Here is a 20,071-nt window from a genome sequence, read left to right on the forward strand (position 1 = left end):
GGAGGAGGACAGGGGGAGAAGGTAGGGAGGTGAGAGGAGGAGGAGGACAGGGGGAGAGGGTAGGAAGGTGAGAGGAGGAGGAGGAGGAGGAGGACAGGGCAGGGGGAGAAGGTAGGAAGGTGAGAGAAGGAGGAGGACAGGGCAGGGAGAGGGGATAGAAGGTAGGGAGGTGAGAGGAGGAGGAGAACAGGGCAGGGGGAGGGGGGAGAAGGTAGGGAGGTGAGAGGAGGAGGAGGACAGGGGGAGAGGGTAGGAAGGTGAGAGGAGGAGGAGGACAGGGCAGGGGGAGAAGGTAGGAAGGTGAGAGGAGGAGGAGGACAGGGAAGGGGGAGGGGGAGAAGGTAGGAAGGTGAGAGGAGGAGGAGGACAGGGCAGGGGGAGGGGGAGAAGGTAGGAAGGTGAGAGGAGGAGGAGGACAGGGCAGGGGGAGAAGGTAGGAAGGTGAGAGGAGGAGGGTGGAGGAGGGCAGGGGGAGGGGGGAGAAGGTAGGAAGGTGAGAGGAGGAGAAGGACAGGGCAGAGGGCAAGAAAGAGAAGGAAATAGAAGGAGAGAAGAAAAGAAGAGGTAGTGAGCAAGAAACAGCATTTAGAAAAGCAATAGACAGAAATAGTGCAAAAGGAGTAAAGCTTTTCAAGCATTGAAATTGTGAAAGGAAATAAAGTTTGAACATGCATTAGAATCATACACACTGACCAGACGAAGAACCAGACATGCAGAGGGATTCCCAACTCATTCATTCAGACTGTTGAAGAATCAATGCACACAATCACAGCCACAGTGATTTCAAGTTTTAAACACTGCAATATGAGCCCATCTGCAGACCCAGACAGGCACTATGATAGAACACCCCACAAACAAACACCTACAAATACCAGTCTGTCCTGTCAAATATCCACTGTCCTCAGTTCAACCAGACAAATTGCAAGCAAATACAGAAGTCTGGTAAAAATCAATATGCAATCAAACCGCCAAACTGAAGTGGGCGGGGGCAATCAGGCAGAGAAATGGACATCATGGTCTCATGCCTTGTTACTGGCATCACACAAGTAGCCCACAGTAACAAACTGGTCAAAACATGCCATCCGTGACTTATTACATGCTTATTTCACACCATCATGACAAGTTCATAATCAAATATTTGCAGTGGACCCACTGCTCAACACCAAAGATAAGCAAATCCCATGGAGGTCGTACGATTCCGTGTCACAACCATGATCTAACCAACTACGGTGTCCTTCAGTAGCTCCAGAGCGTTGATACTGTATGTTCCCCTTACCTCTTGATGGTCTGTGTGATGGAGGACTGGCGTAGCAGGGGCGGCCGGCGGGGGTCAAAGAGGTCGCGAGGCGGGGACCGGAGGTGGGAGGGCTCCACTGGCATGCTGATACTGCGGAGGAAACCCTGGCGCTTCACCGGCTGCAGTGGGGGGGGGGGGGGCATGGATAGAGACAGAGATTAAATACACACAATGAGAGCCATATTGCATGCAGAGATTCACTTACAGGTACAACAGACCACAACACAACTCTGTGGGAGAGACAATGTGGGATACAAGGAAAGGCATGCAGATGGAGAGAGAGGGAGAGAGGAGGGGGAGAGAGGAGGGGGAGAGAGAAAGAGAGAGAAAGAGAGAGAGAGAGAGAGAGAGAGAGAGAGAGAGAGAGAGAGAGAGAGAGAGAGAGAGAGAGAGAGAGAGAGAGAGAGAGAGTGTGTGCTGTACCTGGACGAAGGTGGGTGGCTCATCCAGGGACACCTGAGCAGTGGGAATGTCCAGTCTGAGCCATGGAGGCTTCTTCCTCTGCAGGCTGCTGGTGCTCTCATGGCGTGGTTCAGCCATGCTCCCAACCCCACCCCACGCCTCCCACCTACAGGGAGAGAGAGACAGATGAAGGGAAAGATGAAATTGATACATATCCATCCTACAAGTATAACCACATCCTCTTTGTCCCTCGGGAGTTTCATTTACAAGTCTAATCAGCAATTTGTAAAAGAAAGCCTGAGAGCATCCCAATAATAGCTTGTGTTGCAGAGTCATTACACAAGATGGTGCTGATGAGCCTTGAGTCACCCCATATGACAGGGTCTGTACTGCTATCATAAAACCAGTTAGAAAAGCAGAGCGCCAGATGGAGATATTACCAGACCACAGATGTTTGCTCTTACCCAGAAAGAAGCACACGGAACCATTTAACAAAGCAATAAATATTTGTGCAGTGGGACTGGGGAAGTTTATGATCTAAGGACTAATCCCGAAATGCCAGAGATGAAATTGAATTTAATCCCACCTTGTTGTTATATATTAATCTATTCTAGGCCTATCCTCCGCCAGGCATTTGTGGGAGAGACTACATTGCTAGGTCCTTTCCCTGTGCATTCCCATGACGCAGCCTAGAGACCACAGGAGGTGTAATGAACCTCGCAGGCCTCCGTCAGAGAAACCTCCTCATCCCTAGAGCATTGTTATCAACAATCCTTCACTTTCAGCTTGGGTTTCTCTCTCCCTGTTATTTGGTAAAATAATACTGTGACCTTCAAACACAAGGGTGGCACTCTTAACGTGCTCTGCGACATTCTCCCCAGGGGCATCATAGGACAACTGAAACAATTATTCCCGCAGTGAGATACACGAACGCGTAAATAAAGACTACCTCCCCCGAGAAAAACACTCAAGCGTGCGCCATTGGTTAGTTCCTCACCAGAGAAGCTGTTATTAAACCCTTTGAATGTGAGGAAAAACACTCTCCTCACGTGTCACATGATATTTGTCTTTCACAGACTCTCATTTTGCTCAAAATGCCCCACAAGACGAGGGATGAGGGCCCTAATGTGGTCTTGTGCCTTCACTTCAGCAGCATCAGAGGGCTATGAGCAGGCTGGCAGCAGTCATACAGGGTCACGCATTCCCCTTCTATGGTTACAGAGCTTTAGGTCCTTGGAAAGTCCATGGCAATGTCAAGCACATCTGCTTTGCGTTGCATTTGAACACACTGCAGGCTCCTGTTTTAGCCCAAGTGATGATGGGAGCCTTCATGTGAAACATAAATCCTGACACAGAGCCAGCGAGGCTGACAATGGAGGGCAGTGGAGGGAGGCAGGAGTGAAACCCCAGGCCGGAGGCGCTGGCCACGGATAGAGAGGAGAGAAGGTGAGGTCAACCACACTGTGCTAGTAACAACCACACTGTCCTGGTCCCAGTCAGCCAAGTCATCATTGACGGCTGGTGTTCACGAGCCATCGGTTCACAGCAGGACACACATGCAGTCAGTCCCATCCTGACCTGTCCTATCATGTGTGAAAAGGGTCTACTACACACAACTGGGTTCAAGTGGTATTTGCTTTAAGTAAAATACTTTAACTGAGTTTGATTGAGCTTGCCTGGTGCAATGGAACCAGGGGAATAGAACCAAAAGCGCAAACCAAGCCAATATTGCACTCTATGTAGGCTCAATCAAATTCAGCAATCATTTGAAAGAAAACACATACTATTTGAACCCAGGTCTGACATAGAGAGAGCATACTGAACAAGCCCATTAGCGTGTGGTAAATAGCTAGCTACTGTGAAGACAGAGCCAACAAGAGGTCGGTCACTTCACCCATGGATGCCATGCTGAGACATTCTGCCCCACTGCACAGAGTGGAGAGAGGGCTCTGTGGGGAATGCTGTCCGACCTCACCAGCCTTTATGTCTGGTCAGGATCTGGGTTGTGATGACTGGCCAGGATTAGCTGTTAGCTGAGCCAGACGGGAACAAAGCAGGCCAGCCTAGGGTGTGAGGGAGGGAGGAAAGAGGGGGAGACCGCCCTCACTGACTCGCAACCAGGTTTTTCTGTGCAGAGGAAGATGAGCAGGAAAAATATCACAAGATTACACATTTCAAAGCACGGTCACTCAGCTCCATATGAGCTCAGACTTCTCGTGACGGTACAGGTCATGACTGTAGGTTTTCTGACTCGGGGGGAATAAGGCGTAGTGACAGCCTCCCCTGGTCTCCTACTGGGGTGAGTCATGGACCAGGTGAAGCTCTGTTAGACCAGCTAGCAACCAACGCCTGGAGGAGGGAAACTTCAGCCTGTCTGTCTTCAGCCTTTGCACTTGTACAAAACACCCACTACAACATTTCTGCCAGAACCACACACACAAACCCTGTCTTCTATAGCCCAGACAACCTTGAAGCGACAGCTCCCATAATTTGCTTTTAACTACAAACTCTAGGGATCTTACAGCAGAGGCACATGCCCTGGTTCTGCAGATTGTATCGAGGGATGGGAGCCTAATTGTCATCCACACTCAGTCTCATTTGATTCCAGGCCTTGGAGCCGTGACTGTAGTGTGTTTGGCCTGGGACTCAGCTTCTGTCTACTGCTGAATCTATCGCTCCACTATCTCCTGGGTTTGTAGCTAACACTGGGGGCTGGGGGCTTTGGCGCCTCCGATTCTCACCACGGTTTTCCTACGGCCAACCCACTTAAATCCTCCTGCCTGCTGCCTGGCTTTCCTCTCATCCGTACTACCCTGTGTACACACTCTGAGTGTAACTCTGAGAGAGGCAAGGTGGTTGACGCGTCTGGCACACTGAGACCTATGAAAACCTGAAACCTTAGACAGACCTACTTACAGACCGACAGACACAGAACTGCAGACAGACAGACCTACAGTCAGCGGTGTGCTTCGGAAGCCTGTCTCCTTCTCTCTTGTCCTTCAGTCCAGTCCAAAGGCAACATGGCAGCTGACTTGGCAGAGTTCTGAGGCTTGTGTCTGGGGAGGAGGATGGGAGGATGGCAGCCGCCAGCCGGATACTAGGTCTGCAGGCTCCAGGACACCCAGCATGGACACAGGCTGTGGTTATGGCAGTGATCGGGCTGCCTGCTACCACGTGGGAGTCTATAACATGGCAGTCATCTCCTCTCACCAGGATAATGAATGAGTACAGTACATTAGGCCTGCATGAAGGCCAAGGGCCTAGCTAGTATTCAGGGTCATCCATCCCAGTCTGAGAGGCACACTGACTGGACTTTAGAGGGAGGAAGTCCTTGAGCAATGGAGACATCCTTGAGGAGATATTATGTTGATTGAATTCTACATTTTGGACACCATCCAAGGACACAGGATTATAATTTTCCCTGACTCCTGACTCCTTATAGTTTCAATTCACATTCCAAAAGGGTTGAAAACGCCATCTTACTGTAACGCAAGTGCCTCAACCATTTATTTGATACTATCACATTAATGCTTATTACAGCTTAATATTAGTAATTGAGTTGAAGAGACAATGAAGCCAATTATATGTGCATGGAATACTATATGTCTTATCTAAAAGTTAAAGGTTAAAACAACAAACAATTCCATGCCTGGAGATAGCAACAGTTTTCCCACCATGATAACTGCTCTCTCCGTCTGTCGGTCTGCACTCAGCATTCTTAAAGTTAACCATAGCCGCGGGAAGTAGTTTGGGGGTGGGTCTGGACAAATCTTTTTGCCCGCTCTGGCGCTGCAAATTGATATATTTTTTTATTGATACTTCTTAAAATTCCGATTTTTCAGGGGGTGCTGCAGCACCGTCAGCACCCCTACTTCCCATGACTATGAGGTTAACGTGATTTAATCTGTGGGCCCTTTAAAGAGATTTGTTTTAACTTCCAGATCCACATCTGAAGAAGGAAAACACCCACTCCCATCCTTGCAACATGCACACTGCAAGATTAGCTTCCTGCTGACGCTTCAACTCCAGGCTAATGGATGTGAGAAACAAACACTTCCTACTCAACCATGAGATGCATTTACAACAAACTCGATTGACTGTGTTTTTACGTTCTGGTGTTGCTGTTGCTGTTGCTCTACAAGCCTATTGCTCTCCATTAGAGGGTGGGTGGGAAAGACTGACAGGCAGACTAAACCCAGAGGACAGACCCAGGTCTCTCCAGGTGCAGGGTAGGACAGAGACGTCCATGAGGCTTTCAGGTTATCAAACTGACAGCCTGGCTCAACCACAATGCTTTACCTCCCTGGTGTGTGAGTGTGCTCTCTCTCTCTCTCTCTCTCTCTCTCTCTCTCTCTCTCTCTCTCTCTCTCTCTCTCTCTCTCTCTCTCTCTCTCTCCCTCTCTCTCTCCCTCTCTCTCTCTCCCTCTCTCTCCCTCTCCCTCTCTCGGTTTTTAGGCCATCTATTAATATAATGACTTGGTAAATGGGGGCCAGTCATGCATAGAAAGGCAGTGAGTTGTGACAATGGAGGACCCAGCTGTAACAGGTAAAGCTTGAAGACAAACAGTGGTGAGGAGGGCTGGGGGCTGCAAGGAGCCTTGTAGATGTGACTTCCTTCACTGCCTATTTCAGCTGCCTGTCTGAAAGGGCTTTGGTGGGCGAGTGCAGGGGTTAATTCTCATTGTTCACTTTTCAACAGGACCTAGTTCTCCTGCTGCTATCTCACAATAACGTTTCCTTAATTGATACATCCTGTCTCACGTTAACCGACATTCTAAATATAGACCTTTTTGATGCCTGCTAAGCAGAAACAAATGTTCCACTGAAAAATCTTCCTTTTATCTGTTTAAACTGGTAGCCCTAACATCCAGATAGGAAACACCCCTCGACATAAGATCTAATCGATATAAAATGAAATCGATATAAAATGATAACTGATCCATCCATTCCATTTTCCATGTGTACAAACTACCTGCCCTCCAGGACACCTACACCACCCGATGTCACAGGAAGGCCATAAAGATCATCAAGGACAACAACCACCCGAGCCACTGCCTGTTCACCCTGCTATCATCCAGAAGGCAAGGTCAGTACAGCTGCATCAAAGCAGGGACCGAGAAACTGAAAAACAGCTTCTATCTCAAGGCCATCAGACTGTTAAACAGCCACCACTAACATTGCGTGGCTGCTGCCAACATACTGACTCAACTCCAGCCAATTTAATAATGGAAAAATTGATGTAAAAAATATATCACTAGCCACTTTAAACAATGCCACTTTTATATGTTTACATACCCTACATTACTCATCTCATATGTATATACTGTACACAAAAACCATCTACTGCATCTTGCCTATGCCGTTCTGTACCATCACTCATTCATATATCTTTATGTACATATTCTTCACCCCTTTACACTTGTGTGTATAAGTAAGTTGTTGTGAAAATGTTAGGTTAGATTACTTGTTGGTTATTTCTGCATTGTCGGAACTAGAAGCACAAGCATTTCGCTACACTCGCATTAACATCTGCTAACCATGTGTATGTAACAAATAAAATTGTATTTGATTTTATTTAAATTTTTCCACAATTCTTGACATTTAATCCTAGTAAAAAATCCCTGTCTTAGGTCAGTTCTTGGTGACAGGGGGCAGTATTTACATGCCCAAATTCAACTGCCTGCTACTCATCCCCAGAATATAAGATATGCATATTCTTAGTAGATTTGGATAGAAAACACACTGAAGTTTCTAAAACTGTTTGAATCATGTCTGTGAGTATAACAGAACTTATTTAGCAGGCGAAACCCCGAGGACAAACTCTCTTTTCAATGGGTTTTCATTGGGAATTCAGATTTCTAAGGGACCTGCAGTTCCTATCGCTTCCACTGGATGTCAACAGTCCTTAGAAATTGGTTGAGGTTATTTCTTTGTGTAATGAAGAAGTACAGCCATCTTGAACGAGGGTCACTTGAAGTGTACTGTTAGACAGAGTCGGGTGACCAGAAAGCTAGCTACAGTTTGTTTTCCTCCTGTATTGAACACAGATCATCCCATATTCAATTTTATCGATTATTTCCATTAAAAAATACCTAAAGTTGTACTACAAAAGTAGTTTGAAATGTTTTGGCAAAGTTTACAGGTAACTTTTGAGATATTTTGTCATCTTTATGGCCAAGTTGGAACCGGTGTTTTTCTGGATCAAACACGCCAAATAAATGGACATTTTGGATATATATCGACTGAATTAATCGAACAAAAGGACATTTATGCGACATATTGGAGTGCCAACAAAAGAAGCTCGTCAAAGGTAAGGCATGAATTATATTTTTAGTTCTGCGTTTTGTGTCACGCCTGCAGGGTTGAAATATGGTTTCTCTCTTTGTTTACGGAGGTGCTATCCTCAGATAATAGCATTGTATGCTTTTTTTTTTTATCTGACATGTTGGCTGGATTCACAACAAGTGTAGCTTTAATTTGCTATCTTGAATGTGTGATTTAATGAAAGTTAGATTTTTATAGTAATTTATTTGAATTTGGCGCTCTGCATTTACCCTGGCTTTTGGCCAGGTGGGACGCTAGCGTCCCACATATCGCAGAGAGGTTAAGATAACCACTTTATTTTAATAATGTGAAATGTCAGAATAATAGAAGAGAGAATGATTTATTTCAGCTTTAATTTCTTTCATCACATTCCCAGTGGGTCAGAAGTTTACATGCACTCAATTAGTATTTGGTAGCATTGCCCTTAAATTGTTTACCTTGGGTCAAACGTTTTGGGTAGCCTTCCACAAGCTTCACAATGTGAATGTGGATTTTGGCCCATTCCTGACAGAGCTGGTGCAACTGAGTCAGGTTTGTAGGCCTCCTTGCTCGCACATGCTTTTTCAGTTCTGCCCATAAATGTTCTATTCAATTGAGGTCAGGGCTTTGTGATGGCCACTCCAATACCTTGACTTTGTTGTCCTTAAGCCATTTTGCCCTAACTTTGGAAGTATGCTTGGGGTCATTGTCCATTTGGAAGACCCATTTGCGACCAAGCTTTAACTTCCTGACTGATGTCTTGAGATGTTGCTTCAATATATCCACATAATTTTCCTCCCTCATGATGCCATCTATTTTGTGAAGTGCACCAGTCCCTCCTGCAGCAAAGCACCCCCACAACGTGATGCTGTCACTCCCTTGCTTCACAGATGGGATGGTGTCTTCGGCTTGCAAGCCTCCCCCTTTTTCCTCCAAACATAATGATGGTCATTATGGCCAAACAGTTCTATTTTTGTCTCATCAGACCAGAGGACATTTCTCCAAAAACGACCATCTTTGTCCCCATGTGCAGTTGCAAACCGTAGTCTGGCTTTTTTACGGCAGTTTTGGAGCAGTGGCTTCTTCCTTGCTGAGGGACTTTCAGGTTATGTCGATATAGGACTTGTTTTACTGTGGATATAGAGACTTTTGTACCCGTTTCCTCCAGCATCTTCACAAGGTCCTTTGCTGTTGTTCCAGGATTGATTTGCACTTTTCGCACAAAAGTACGTTCATCTCTAGGAGACAGAACGCGTCTCCTCCCTGAGAGGTATGACAGCTGCGTGGTCCCATGGTGTCCATACTTGCATACTATTGTTTGTACAGATGAACGTGTTACCTTGGCTGATTTCTTTTGATTTTCCCATGATGTCAAGCAAAGAGGCACTGAGTTTGAAGTTAGGCCTTGAAATACATCCACAGGTACATTAGCCTATCAGAAGCTTCTAAAGTCATGACATCATTTTCTGGAAATTTCCAAGCTGTTTAAAGGCACAGTCAACTTAGTGTGTGTAAACTTCTGAGCCACTGGAATTGTGATACAGTGAATTATAAGTGAAATAACCAAAAAAACAATTGTTGGAAAAATTACTTGTGTCATGCACAAAGTAGATGTCCTAACCGACTTGCCAAAACTATAGTTTGTTAATGAGAAATTTGTGGAGTGGTTGAAAAACGAGTCTTAATGATTACAGCCTAAGCGTATGTAAACTTCCGACTTCAACTGTACATTTATAAAATGGGTCTTGTACAGTATGTTTCCCAAGCCCTCCATCCAGGGACAAAACCTGAATTCATAATAAGCTGTCACTGGAACATTCCATAGCAACATTCCATATGATCTTCAGTTGAACAGCCCCCCACCATCTCTCCCCCTCGAGATTGCTGGCTTAGCTGTTAGCAGGGCTGAATCATTCAAATTCCTGGAGAACATCATCTCTCACAAACTCAAGTGAGAGGACATGACCACAGCGGTCACCAAGAAGACACAACAGTGGATGTACTACCTGCGGCAGCTGAAGAAAAAAAAAATCACCCAGGCAATCCTGATCCGGTTTTACGCATCAATCGTTGAATCCATAATCACCTCCTCCATCACAGTTTGGTTTGGGTCTGCCCACTGCAAGGGCAAACTGCAACGCATTGTCCGTTCTGCATAGTGGGTCATAGGCTGCCACCTGCCCTCCAGGACAAGGAAGCATGCAGGAAAGATCATCACCGACTCCTCCCACCCTGGTCTCCCCCACTCCAAAAATTCACCTCTGGCAGGCGGTTCAGGTCACTCTTGACCAAAACCTCCCACCAAAAAGCTTCTTGCCCCGGACTATGGCCCTCACCAACCAGCCATCTGGCGCAAAGAGACTAATGGACTATGGCCCTCACCAACCAGCCATCTGGCGCAAAGAGACTAAAGGACTATGGCCCTCACCAACCAGCTATCTGGCGCAAAGAGACTAAAGGACTATGGCCCTCACCAACCAGCCATCTGGCGCAAAGAGACTAAAGGACTATGGCCCTCACCAACCAGCCATCTGGCACAAAGAGACTAAAGGACTATGGCCCTCACCAACCAGCCATCTGGCGCAAAGAGACTAAAGGACTATGGCCCTCACCAACCAGCTATCTGGCGCAAAGAGACGAAAGGACTATGGCCCTCACCAACCAGCTATCTGGCACAAAGAGACTAAAGGACTATGGCTCTCACCAACCAGCTATCAGGCTGGGTAGAGGGGGGCAGGCTGGGTAGATGAGGGCGGCTGGGCAGAGGGAGGCAGGCTGGGTAGAGGGAGGCAGGCTGGGTAGAGGGAGGCAGGCTGGGTAGAGAGAGGCAGGCTGGGTAGAGGGAGGCAGGCTGGGTAGATGAGGGCGGCTGGGCAGAGGGAGGCAGGCTGGGTAGAGGGAGGCAGGCTGGGTAGAGGGAGGCAGGCTGGGTAGAGGGGGCAGGCTGGGTAGATGAGGGCGGCTGGGCAGAGGGAGGCAGGCTGGGTAGAGAGAGGCAGGCTGGGTAGAGGGAGGCAGGCTGGGTAGATGAGGGCGTCTGGGCAGAGGGAGGCAGGCTGGGTAGAGGGAGGCAGGCTGGGTAGAGGGAGGCAGGCTGGGTAGAGGGGGGCAGGCTGGGTAGAGGGGGGCAGGCTGGGTAGAGGGAGGCAGGCTGGGTAGAGGGAGGCAGGCTGGGTATAGGGAGGCAGGCTGGGCAGAGGGAAGCAGGCTGGGTAGAGGGAGGCAGGCTGGGTAGAGGGAGGCAGGCTGGGTAGAGGGAGGCAGGCTGGGTAGAGGGGGGCAGGCTGGGTAGAGGGAGGCAGGCTGGGTAGAGGGGGGCAGGCTGGGTAGATGAGGGCGGCTGGGCAGAGAGAGGCAGGCTGGGTAGAGAGAGGCAGGCTGGGTAGAGGGAGGCAGGCTGGGTAGAGGGAGGCAGGCTGGGTAGAGGGGGGCAGGCTGGGTAGAGGGAGGCAGGCTGGGTAGAGGGGGGCAGGCTGGGTAGATGAGGGCGGCTGGGCAGAGGGAGGCAGGCTGGGTAGAGAGAGGCAGGCTGGGTAGAGGGAGGCAGGCTGGGTAGATGAGGGCGGCTGGGCAGAGGGAGGCAGGCTGGGTAGAGGGAGGCAGGCTGGGTAGATGAGGGCGGCTGGGCAGAGGGAGGCAGGCTGGGTAGATGAGGGCGGCTGGGTAGAGGGGGGCAGGCTGGGTAGAGGGGGGCAGGCTGGGTAGAGGGAGGCAGGCTGGGTAGAGGGAGGCAGGCTGGGTAGATGAGGGCGGCTGGGCAGAGGGAGGCAGGCTGGGTAGATGAGGGCGGCTGGGTAGAGGGAAGCAGGCTTGACAGAGGGAGACAGGCTTGGCAGAGAGAGACAGGCTTGGCAGCGAGAGACAGGCTTGGCAGAGGGAGACAGGCTTGGCAGAGGGAGACAGGCTTGGCAGAGGGAGGCAGGCTTGGCAGAGGGAGACAGGCTTGGCAGAGGGAGGCAGGTTGGATAGATGAGGGAGGCAGGCAGGCTGGGCTGAGGGAGGCAGGCAGGCTGGGTAGATGAGGCAGGCTGGGTAGATGAAGCAGGCTGGGTAGATGAAGCAGGCTGGGCAGAGGGAGGCAGGCTGGGCGTAGGGGGAAGAGAAAGAGTAACAGAAGAGGCATGCTGGCGTGCAGGCTGAGGCAGGCGCCATGATGGATGATCTCATTCATCTGGGTACTGAGAAGGCTAGAAACTTCCTTCCTGAGAAACTGAACTTCCTGACCCCAGGCTCTGGTTCCTTGCTCTCTCCTTCTCTCTCGCTTCCTCTCTCTCTTCACCCAGAATGTCTCCGAATATATATTTATCTTTCTCTCGTCCTCTGTTGCTGAACCTCAATCACTTCATTTTGTTTTTCTCTAAATGTCTTTGTGTATAATTGTATTCTTCCTTCTTTTCTCTTGATGAGTGATACACTTGCTTACTCATGACCCAAGATACACTATGGAAAACTATAAGACAATGACTTAGCTTTAGTACCGCATATCATGTTCCATAACAGAATATGCGCCATAAATACTGTAAACCTGGATAAAAACAGAGATTCTCTCTGGTAATGTTGACCTTCACCATGAAGGAGTCACTAACAACAATGCAGCCTATCCATCATAGCTGCAGTCAGCCTGCCTCACTACATGTTGAAAGCAATGCAAAGCCTGATATTAAGGAAACAATGGGAGGAAAATATGCCATTGAGCAGCTCACTCTCTTACCTAAACACTGACCTCACTCCTCATAGGACTCTATAGGCTTACTATGCTGCAATCTGCATGCACCATAGGCATCAACACTCCCACAACGTGATTACTGCCAAGGATCCCAACAAGACCTCATCCTTCAAGTGTGTTTAGCTGGATAAGGAACGTGCTAAGCAATTAGAACACGCATCTGATCTAGCAATGGACCTAGATGGGAGATCTAGGGACCGTGAATTGCACTTAATAACAACGGCCTCAGTGTTGTGTAACACCTGATCCATCTGAGGCCCATCTGGGCATTTATTACAGCATGGTGCGGCTTTTGGTCTTTAAATAGTGCACACACGCATGTGCACACACCCATACACACACGCATGTGCACACACCCATACACACACGCATGTGCACACACCCATACACACACGCATGCGCACACACACGCACACACACACACACACACACATACACACACTCACACATACACACACACACACACACACACACACACACACACACACACCACTGTCAAAGCGAGATGAATTAAGAAGCTGACAGAACCAGCAAAGCTGCAGTGTGTTAGTTTTTGGAGCCTGTGGACGACTTCTGAAACAGACGCAGATTAAAGGACTAAGAATATCAACACAGCGTTCGTGTTGGAGGAGCGACAGCAAGACCAGGTGACCACGCTGAATGTGGAAGCAGAGTTTGGACGCAGACGAGAGTTGCCTCTGTGAATTAACCACGGGTGTAAACGTAACTCTTTGTTTCTCTTTCCCTCCTTCACACCGTCTCCCTGATGACTAACAGAGCAGTGTGACTCCAAACCATGTGGTTTCCATGAACATGGCGCCGGGATGACAAGGGGATTTTCACCAGGGTTTTTTAAGGGGAAAAGGAAGGACGGTCCAGCTCCGGTTCCTCTCCTCAGTCTGGGCGTATGGCCTGGCGGTATGCTCCTCTTACATGGAAGGAAATACTCCACATAGCTGCAGACCAGACCAGGGTAGCGGAGGCCAAGGAGCCGCCCTGTGTCCGGCCCGCTCCGCACCATTAAGATTCCGTGTGTGTCTAGCCTGAGGCAAACTGACACAGTGACATGTGACAGGCTGTCACCCCGAAACATCCCCGTCTGACGTTAAAACACAAACACAACAGGAATACCCTCTGCAGCTGACCCAGGGATCCAGTGTCATGGCTGGGGAGGGGCCAGAGGGGAGGGGGGAACTGGCATAACAGGCCTATCTGGTGGAACCTCATTCCATTCCCCCTGTTTGCCCACTCAGACACCCGGGTCGTCTCACCCTACCGTCCGGGAAAACACACGCACGCACGCTCATACACACACACACACCACAGGGGGATTTTACAGTGCAAAGTCAACACTTGGAAGTGAGTGTGAACGTGCTACATACGGTGCATGGGAAAAACCTCTGTTACTGCTGTCCAAACAGTATTGACTGCATGCTAAGATCTAGTGCCAGAGGTACTATGTATGAGAGGATAAGTAAATCTCTGACGCTGGTCTGTGTGCATACAGTCTATTTATAGAACTTCAATGGCCAACGTCCTGCTGGAGATAGACTATAGAGAAGCTTACATAATGGCAGACATGCTAGATATCAAGGCAGTAGCAAGTACTGTAGGATGATATAACGGCAAATGCTACTACTGTAACTGGCAAAATGATGGCCGCTTCCTTTTAACATCTCACTAGTGACTTCACAGTACGATGTGCACTGTACTGTACAGTGACAGTGTTATGCAGTTCAACTCTCTCATATCACCCTCCTGCAGATAGCCTCATATACAGCATATTTAACCGCCAGCGTGGGAACTCTAAAATGAAACAAAGTTGAGCAGACAACATCCCAATTAATACATTGAGAAAACAGTGCATATATCTTCCTCTGCAAATCAATGTGAAAAAAGGGGGAGATGTGTTTTATATCAGGGAGAGGAATTAGCCCTGAATTGCCACGTCTACTGATTCAGTTCACTTGAAGTTGAGTAAGTTCTGTCCAGGCAAAACGGTTTTTCCACTTTTCTTTAGGGGGTGAAATATTATTGCAAGGGTGGATAATTCAATGGATAAATTATTAAGCCATCCTACACTTGTGAATAATTCACTGTGTATTTCCCATTGGAGCTGGCACGGCACGCACGCACGCACGCGCACACACACACACACACACACACACACACACACAGAGAGCAACAGAGAGAGAGATAGAGAGACAGATACAGACAGAGAGAGAGAGAGAGAGAACCACTTGGCCCATAGCACTCTGTGACTACACTAGTACACTTACTGTCTCTTTCCTCAAAACTCTTAGCGTGCCCCTCTTAGCGTGCCCCTCTTAGAGCAACTCTTTAACATGCCCCTCTTAGCTCAACACTCTACTGTGCCCCCCTTTTCTCAACTCTCTACTGTGCCCCCCTTTTCTCAACTCTCTAATGTGCCCATTTTACTGAAGCTCCACTCCTGAACCACAGCAGCACTTGAGATGGTTGGTGCATATCTATACTCTGGTGGAAAAACCAGCCTCACTGTAAATCTGTATCTTGTCTGGACACATGCCAGTGTTTGTACATCTCATATAAAGAGAGACGACTCTAAACTTGCCTCGTGGGCCATATGCCTTATACTATTCTAAGACAAGTAAATGTCATTTGATTTAACACAATCAAATACTGTGTCTTCTTGTGCGTGGACAGTGATTACATCAGCTGACTCTTAGGGCACACACACACACACACAACCTCCTCAACTCTGAGATGTGGTGGGAATAGAGAGGGTGTTTCAGCCTAGCCTGAAGTCCCTGAGATTGCTGCTATCATGCCAGGGTCCCAGACGGTACTTCTTCGCATGAAAACTCTCCTTATCTCCCCCAGCAGGCAACCCAGTGTGCCCACGCAGGAAAGCCTGTCACCTGGGGAGAGAGTGGGAGTAGAGATCCACCTAGACCCAGGGCCCCTCTGACATCCACCCCCCAGACCACTGCAGGGTGTGACCATGACAACAGCTTCTCCATGTAGCCTGTATAATAGCCTTGATACAGGTATATCTATGAGTAGACAGTATTTAACAGCCTGGAGATGGGTAGGAATGCTGTGGGGACAAAGAGCAGAGTAAAGAATGGAGATAATAAAATGAACATGAGCATGACACTCACAAGGACGTGACCTCATCTTACATGACATCAATTTAAGGAGAACTAGGAGATCTGGGTCAAAGGTTAAAAACACAGAGGTGGCGGGTGATTGGACAATTTCAACCATGACCATTTATCAACATGAACCCTTTAAGCTGGGTTGGTTTAACTGAGGTTGAGGGGTTTGACAAGATAGCGTCTACAGTAGAACAATGCTGACACCATCTTCTGTCAAACTTCTACATAACAATAACAACATACCTTGTTACTCAAAATGCCAAAAGGGTTATCCAAGTGATAACATTACTCAATATTTCATGATATATTAATCTGACACTTTTACACTCCATAATAAATCACAGCAATTACATGTGTATAAATAAAATACTGTCTCTCCGCTGTCAACTGCACTGACAGTTGACAGCCAAGAGATAAGATAATTGTTTCCATGACCTAATCACAAATTCAAAACACTGCTGTAAAACCGGCCTAACAGGGCAAGGGAAACCACTGGGTGAGCCACAGCATGCAAATCTGAAACAGCCCTCTTTCTCTCCATAATCAGTCAATCAATAACGTTAGCATTTGACTTAGTGACCGGATTTTAGCGTGTTTGACCTCTTACCGTTGGACATAGAAGTGTCTGTATGGATTTACATCCTCTTGAGAGACAGGGCAGCTTTAACAAAACAAAGGAAAACAAACTCAAAGCAGAATGTCTCTCCTCCACTACTACCCCCTGTAGAGAGGCTCCCAGATGCATCCCCAAACTAGCTAAACAAGCGCCTTATTGTCTGTAGAAAGCAGTCAGAAGCTGCCCTTCCTGTTCGCCAAGTGAGCTAAGAGGGGACTCAGCAGCAGCATGACCACATGTGATCCCCATCTAAATAGTTTCCAGCATGATATCAGCCTGAATCGCTCCCGCCTACAAAAGGCTGCATTGTGTGCTGGGCATCAGGTTGATGATGCGAATGGGGCTGAAGGAGGGTCATTGTTGTGGAGACTGATCCAAAATTCCTCCTCAACGTGAGGGAAGGAAGGGGACAACCAGGCTGACTGAAGGATTCATTCCTTTATCGATCAAAACTGGGGTGTCAGCAAGTTCTGTGTTTAGCTAATGACTTTCTGTGTGCGTGGAGTTCGTTAACCCCATCATGGTTAGGAGGGCGTAAATGTGGACAGATTCCTGTATCGGACAGCGTATCTTGTTATGAAGTCCTTCAGACGGTGTATTCTGGAGGTGATATGGCCTGTCACCACCATATTACTCACTGTGGGCACTCCTAGGTTTAATTCCACGCTCTGGCCAATCAACACGAGTAAAAATACTTCACAAAGAGACGCCATCAACTGTGTGACCTCACATCCTCCCTAAAAGACCACCAGCATGGAGAGGTCAGATGACTGCTTATTTAAGATGTGCTGGTAGGAAGTGGGGAGGAGAGGAGGAGCTGAAGAGACCTCCGAATGGGAAAGCAGAAAACACACTGCTCTCTGGGAGGCTTCTCCACAACGTCCACTGCGCACAGCCACAACACACAGACTAATCAATTTCATCCCATCACCGGCCATGAGGCATCCCTCCCCTCCAAAAACCACAGTAGAGAACAATAGCCACCCCTCCCTCCTCCCTCTGTCCTGTCCAGTCAGCCCCCTCTGGCATCTCCATTCAGTGTGAAATCTAAGCTGTTGTCTCTATTGAGGAGAGCAGACGAAGCGTGGCCTGTTGCTCTGGGACAAAGGAATTAGCCAGACTACACACGGATTTAGCCAGGGGAGAGAATGGGCATTTGGCCTGTCCAAATCAGCCCTCTGATCTCCAATCAAAGCCAATGAGGTCAAACCTCCTGATAAACTGGCCAGGGAGGGACTGGCAGGAACACCCACCCTCTGTCTGTCTGCTGGGGTGAGGGATTAACTGACACACTATCAGACCTGGGTTCAAACAGTATTTGTTTACTAAACTCAGGTTTAGTCTTTGAATACTATTTGAACCCAGGTCTGACAAACCGCCAGAGAAAATGAGCTTCACCATTATGTACTAAAAACATAGGCATATACTGAAAGGTTAATTTAATGACATTCATAATCCATGGATTCATTCATTTATTCATTTACTACTAAAACGTTATTTCATATATTATATAAAAATGTTCACTACTTGGTAATTTGTTTTTTTCCGAAGGGAATTCTACAGCGATTGTAATATGATTCAAAGCCTCTTTAAATCCCTTCATACAGATTTGCTTGACCTTTATGGTTAATTAAGAATTCTCTATATCTTTCATTCGTTTTGGGTTTGGAGTGAGTCAAATATGTATTGAAGAATACAGAACTCTTCACGGTATCACTTCCCTAAACCAAGAACATTCTTGCATGGATGGAAGTGACCTCAACTGGTTTAGTAGACGGGCGGTTTCTGGTGAAATGAGAAATAACACACAGAATACACACAAGCAGATCGAAGGAATTGATTTCCTGACCAGCATCACAACAAACAGGGTCTGAGGCCTAATCCCTGCTATGACCAGTCGTAATATTAAGACTGGGGGCTTCCTCTGGGATGTTACAGCTAGTGATCGGGGCAGAGCACTCACTGTTAGTGCTTGAACAGAGGACAGGCAGGGCATGGGATGGTGGTCTTAAAGCCAAGTGACAGGGGATGGAATGTCCCAGAGCATGTGACACGTGCCATCTTTCAGCTGTAACCCACATCACAGCAGGGGCCATAGATGAACCATAGACTACGACAGCACCATTGCTGCTGTGTTGTACCTGCCTCCATATAGCAACAAGGCAATTCAGCAATGGAGGCAACAATCTAAGGTCTCAATCTAATCAACACATATACAGTCACTTACACATTAGCTGTTGAGGATGTGTACTATGGATCTTAAGAATTAATTAAGAATTTCCACAAAATTAACTTTTAAGAAGGCACACCTGTTAATTGAAATGCATTCCAGGTGTCTATCTCATGAAGCTGGTTGAGAGAATGCCAAGAGTGTGCAAAGCTGTCATCAAGGCAAAGGGTGGCTATTTGAAGAATCTCAAATATAAAATATATTTTGATTTGCTTAACACTTTTTGGGTTACTACATGATTCCATATGTGTGAATTCATAGTTTTGATATCTTCACTATTATTCTACAATGTAGAAAATAGTAAAAAATAAAGAAAAACCCTTGAATGAGTAGGTGTTCTAAAACTTGTGACCGGTAGTGTATATATATATATATATCCCTCTGGTGTTATGTCTCTCTGTCTGTCCCAGACACAACAGGGTGATTTTCATATCCCTCCACCGTTTAAATCCCTTTCATCTGTAATACATCGCAGATATCCAGGGAGATAAGAGGATAAAAGCGGAACAGGTGAGACTCAGCAATAAAGTCAAATCCAAAGGTAGAAAGAGGAAGTGATGTTCTTCCTGTGGTTGAGTCTTCGAGGTGTATCGCTGTTGCCATGTGGTGTAGTAAGACAGGTGCTCCACTTCCACCTTGAACATGTGCACTGATTCCCACAGCCAGGCAGCCAGCCAGGCAGCCAGCCAGCCACCCAGACTGCCTGTTTACAAGTCCCCACATTCCCACATTCAACATGTACACTCTGCCCAAACTAGTTGCGGTGTGTGAAAAAAAGCAGCACTCAACTATACTGATGCTATGCTGATATGATCTCTTTCTCTGAACTTCCGACCCTTATAGAGTAAACCTCTAGGCCCGGAGTTCATGAGGGTTTCTTATTAAAGCCTCTACTAAAATAAGGAACATTATTGTGGTCCTGTGTAACTTTGTATAAATAGAGATATATAGCACAAGTGAGTATTTTTGTGCTTGATACACTCTATCATAGTCTCCTGAGCACTGTCAACAAACCGTGAAAATAAGATACAAACATTACAATGACAATGTTGATGCGGTTTAGACGCTATGTCTGTATTTCATATCACTCAGTATTTAATATGTGCACCGTATTAGATGAAGAGGAGAAAAATCTAAGTTAATCATCTCTGTTTTAGTGATTTAAAAAATGTAGCTACATTTGGCCATTCTCTCAGCTCTCCCATGCCCTGGAATCTTCCCCACTCCCACACACACACAACCTTTGATTGACCTGTTTCAGACAAGTCCCTCACCTGTGTCTTTACATGTTATTCCCTAATCTAACAAGGTGCCAAAGGATTCTCTATCATTAAGTCATCTCTGAGGAAGTGAAGCT

At 47.3% G+C, this 20,071-nt stretch overlaps 1 protein-coding gene across 3 annotated transcripts in view; it reads right to left on the minus strand.

Moving 5' to 3' along the window:
* The window catches only part of LOC109893400 (inactive rhomboid protein 1), a 44,062-nt gene that overhangs the window by 16,002 nt on the left and 7,989 nt on the right, over nucleotides 1-20,071 (minus strand). For all 3 annotated transcript variants that reach the window (XM_031827410.1, XM_031827411.1, XM_031827412.1), the window contains exons 2-3: nucleotides 1,721-1,865; nucleotides 1,277-1,416 (exon numbers count right to left, since the gene is read on the minus strand). In XM_031827410.1, coding sequence (XP_031683270.1) covers nucleotides 1,277-1,416; nucleotides 1,721-1,837 — 257 coding nt within the window. In that variant the 5' untranslated portion in view covers nucleotides 1,838-1,865. The remainder of the gene's footprint in view (nucleotides 1-1,276; nucleotides 1,417-1,720; nucleotides 1,866-20,071) is intronic.

Source organism: Oncorhynchus kisutch, linkage group LG6 (assembly GCF_002021735.2).
Source record: "Oncorhynchus kisutch isolate 150728-3 linkage group LG6, Okis_V2, whole genome shotgun sequence".
In the NCBI taxonomy this organism is placed as follows: domain Eukaryota; kingdom Metazoa; phylum Chordata; class Actinopteri; order Salmoniformes; family Salmonidae; genus Oncorhynchus; species Oncorhynchus kisutch.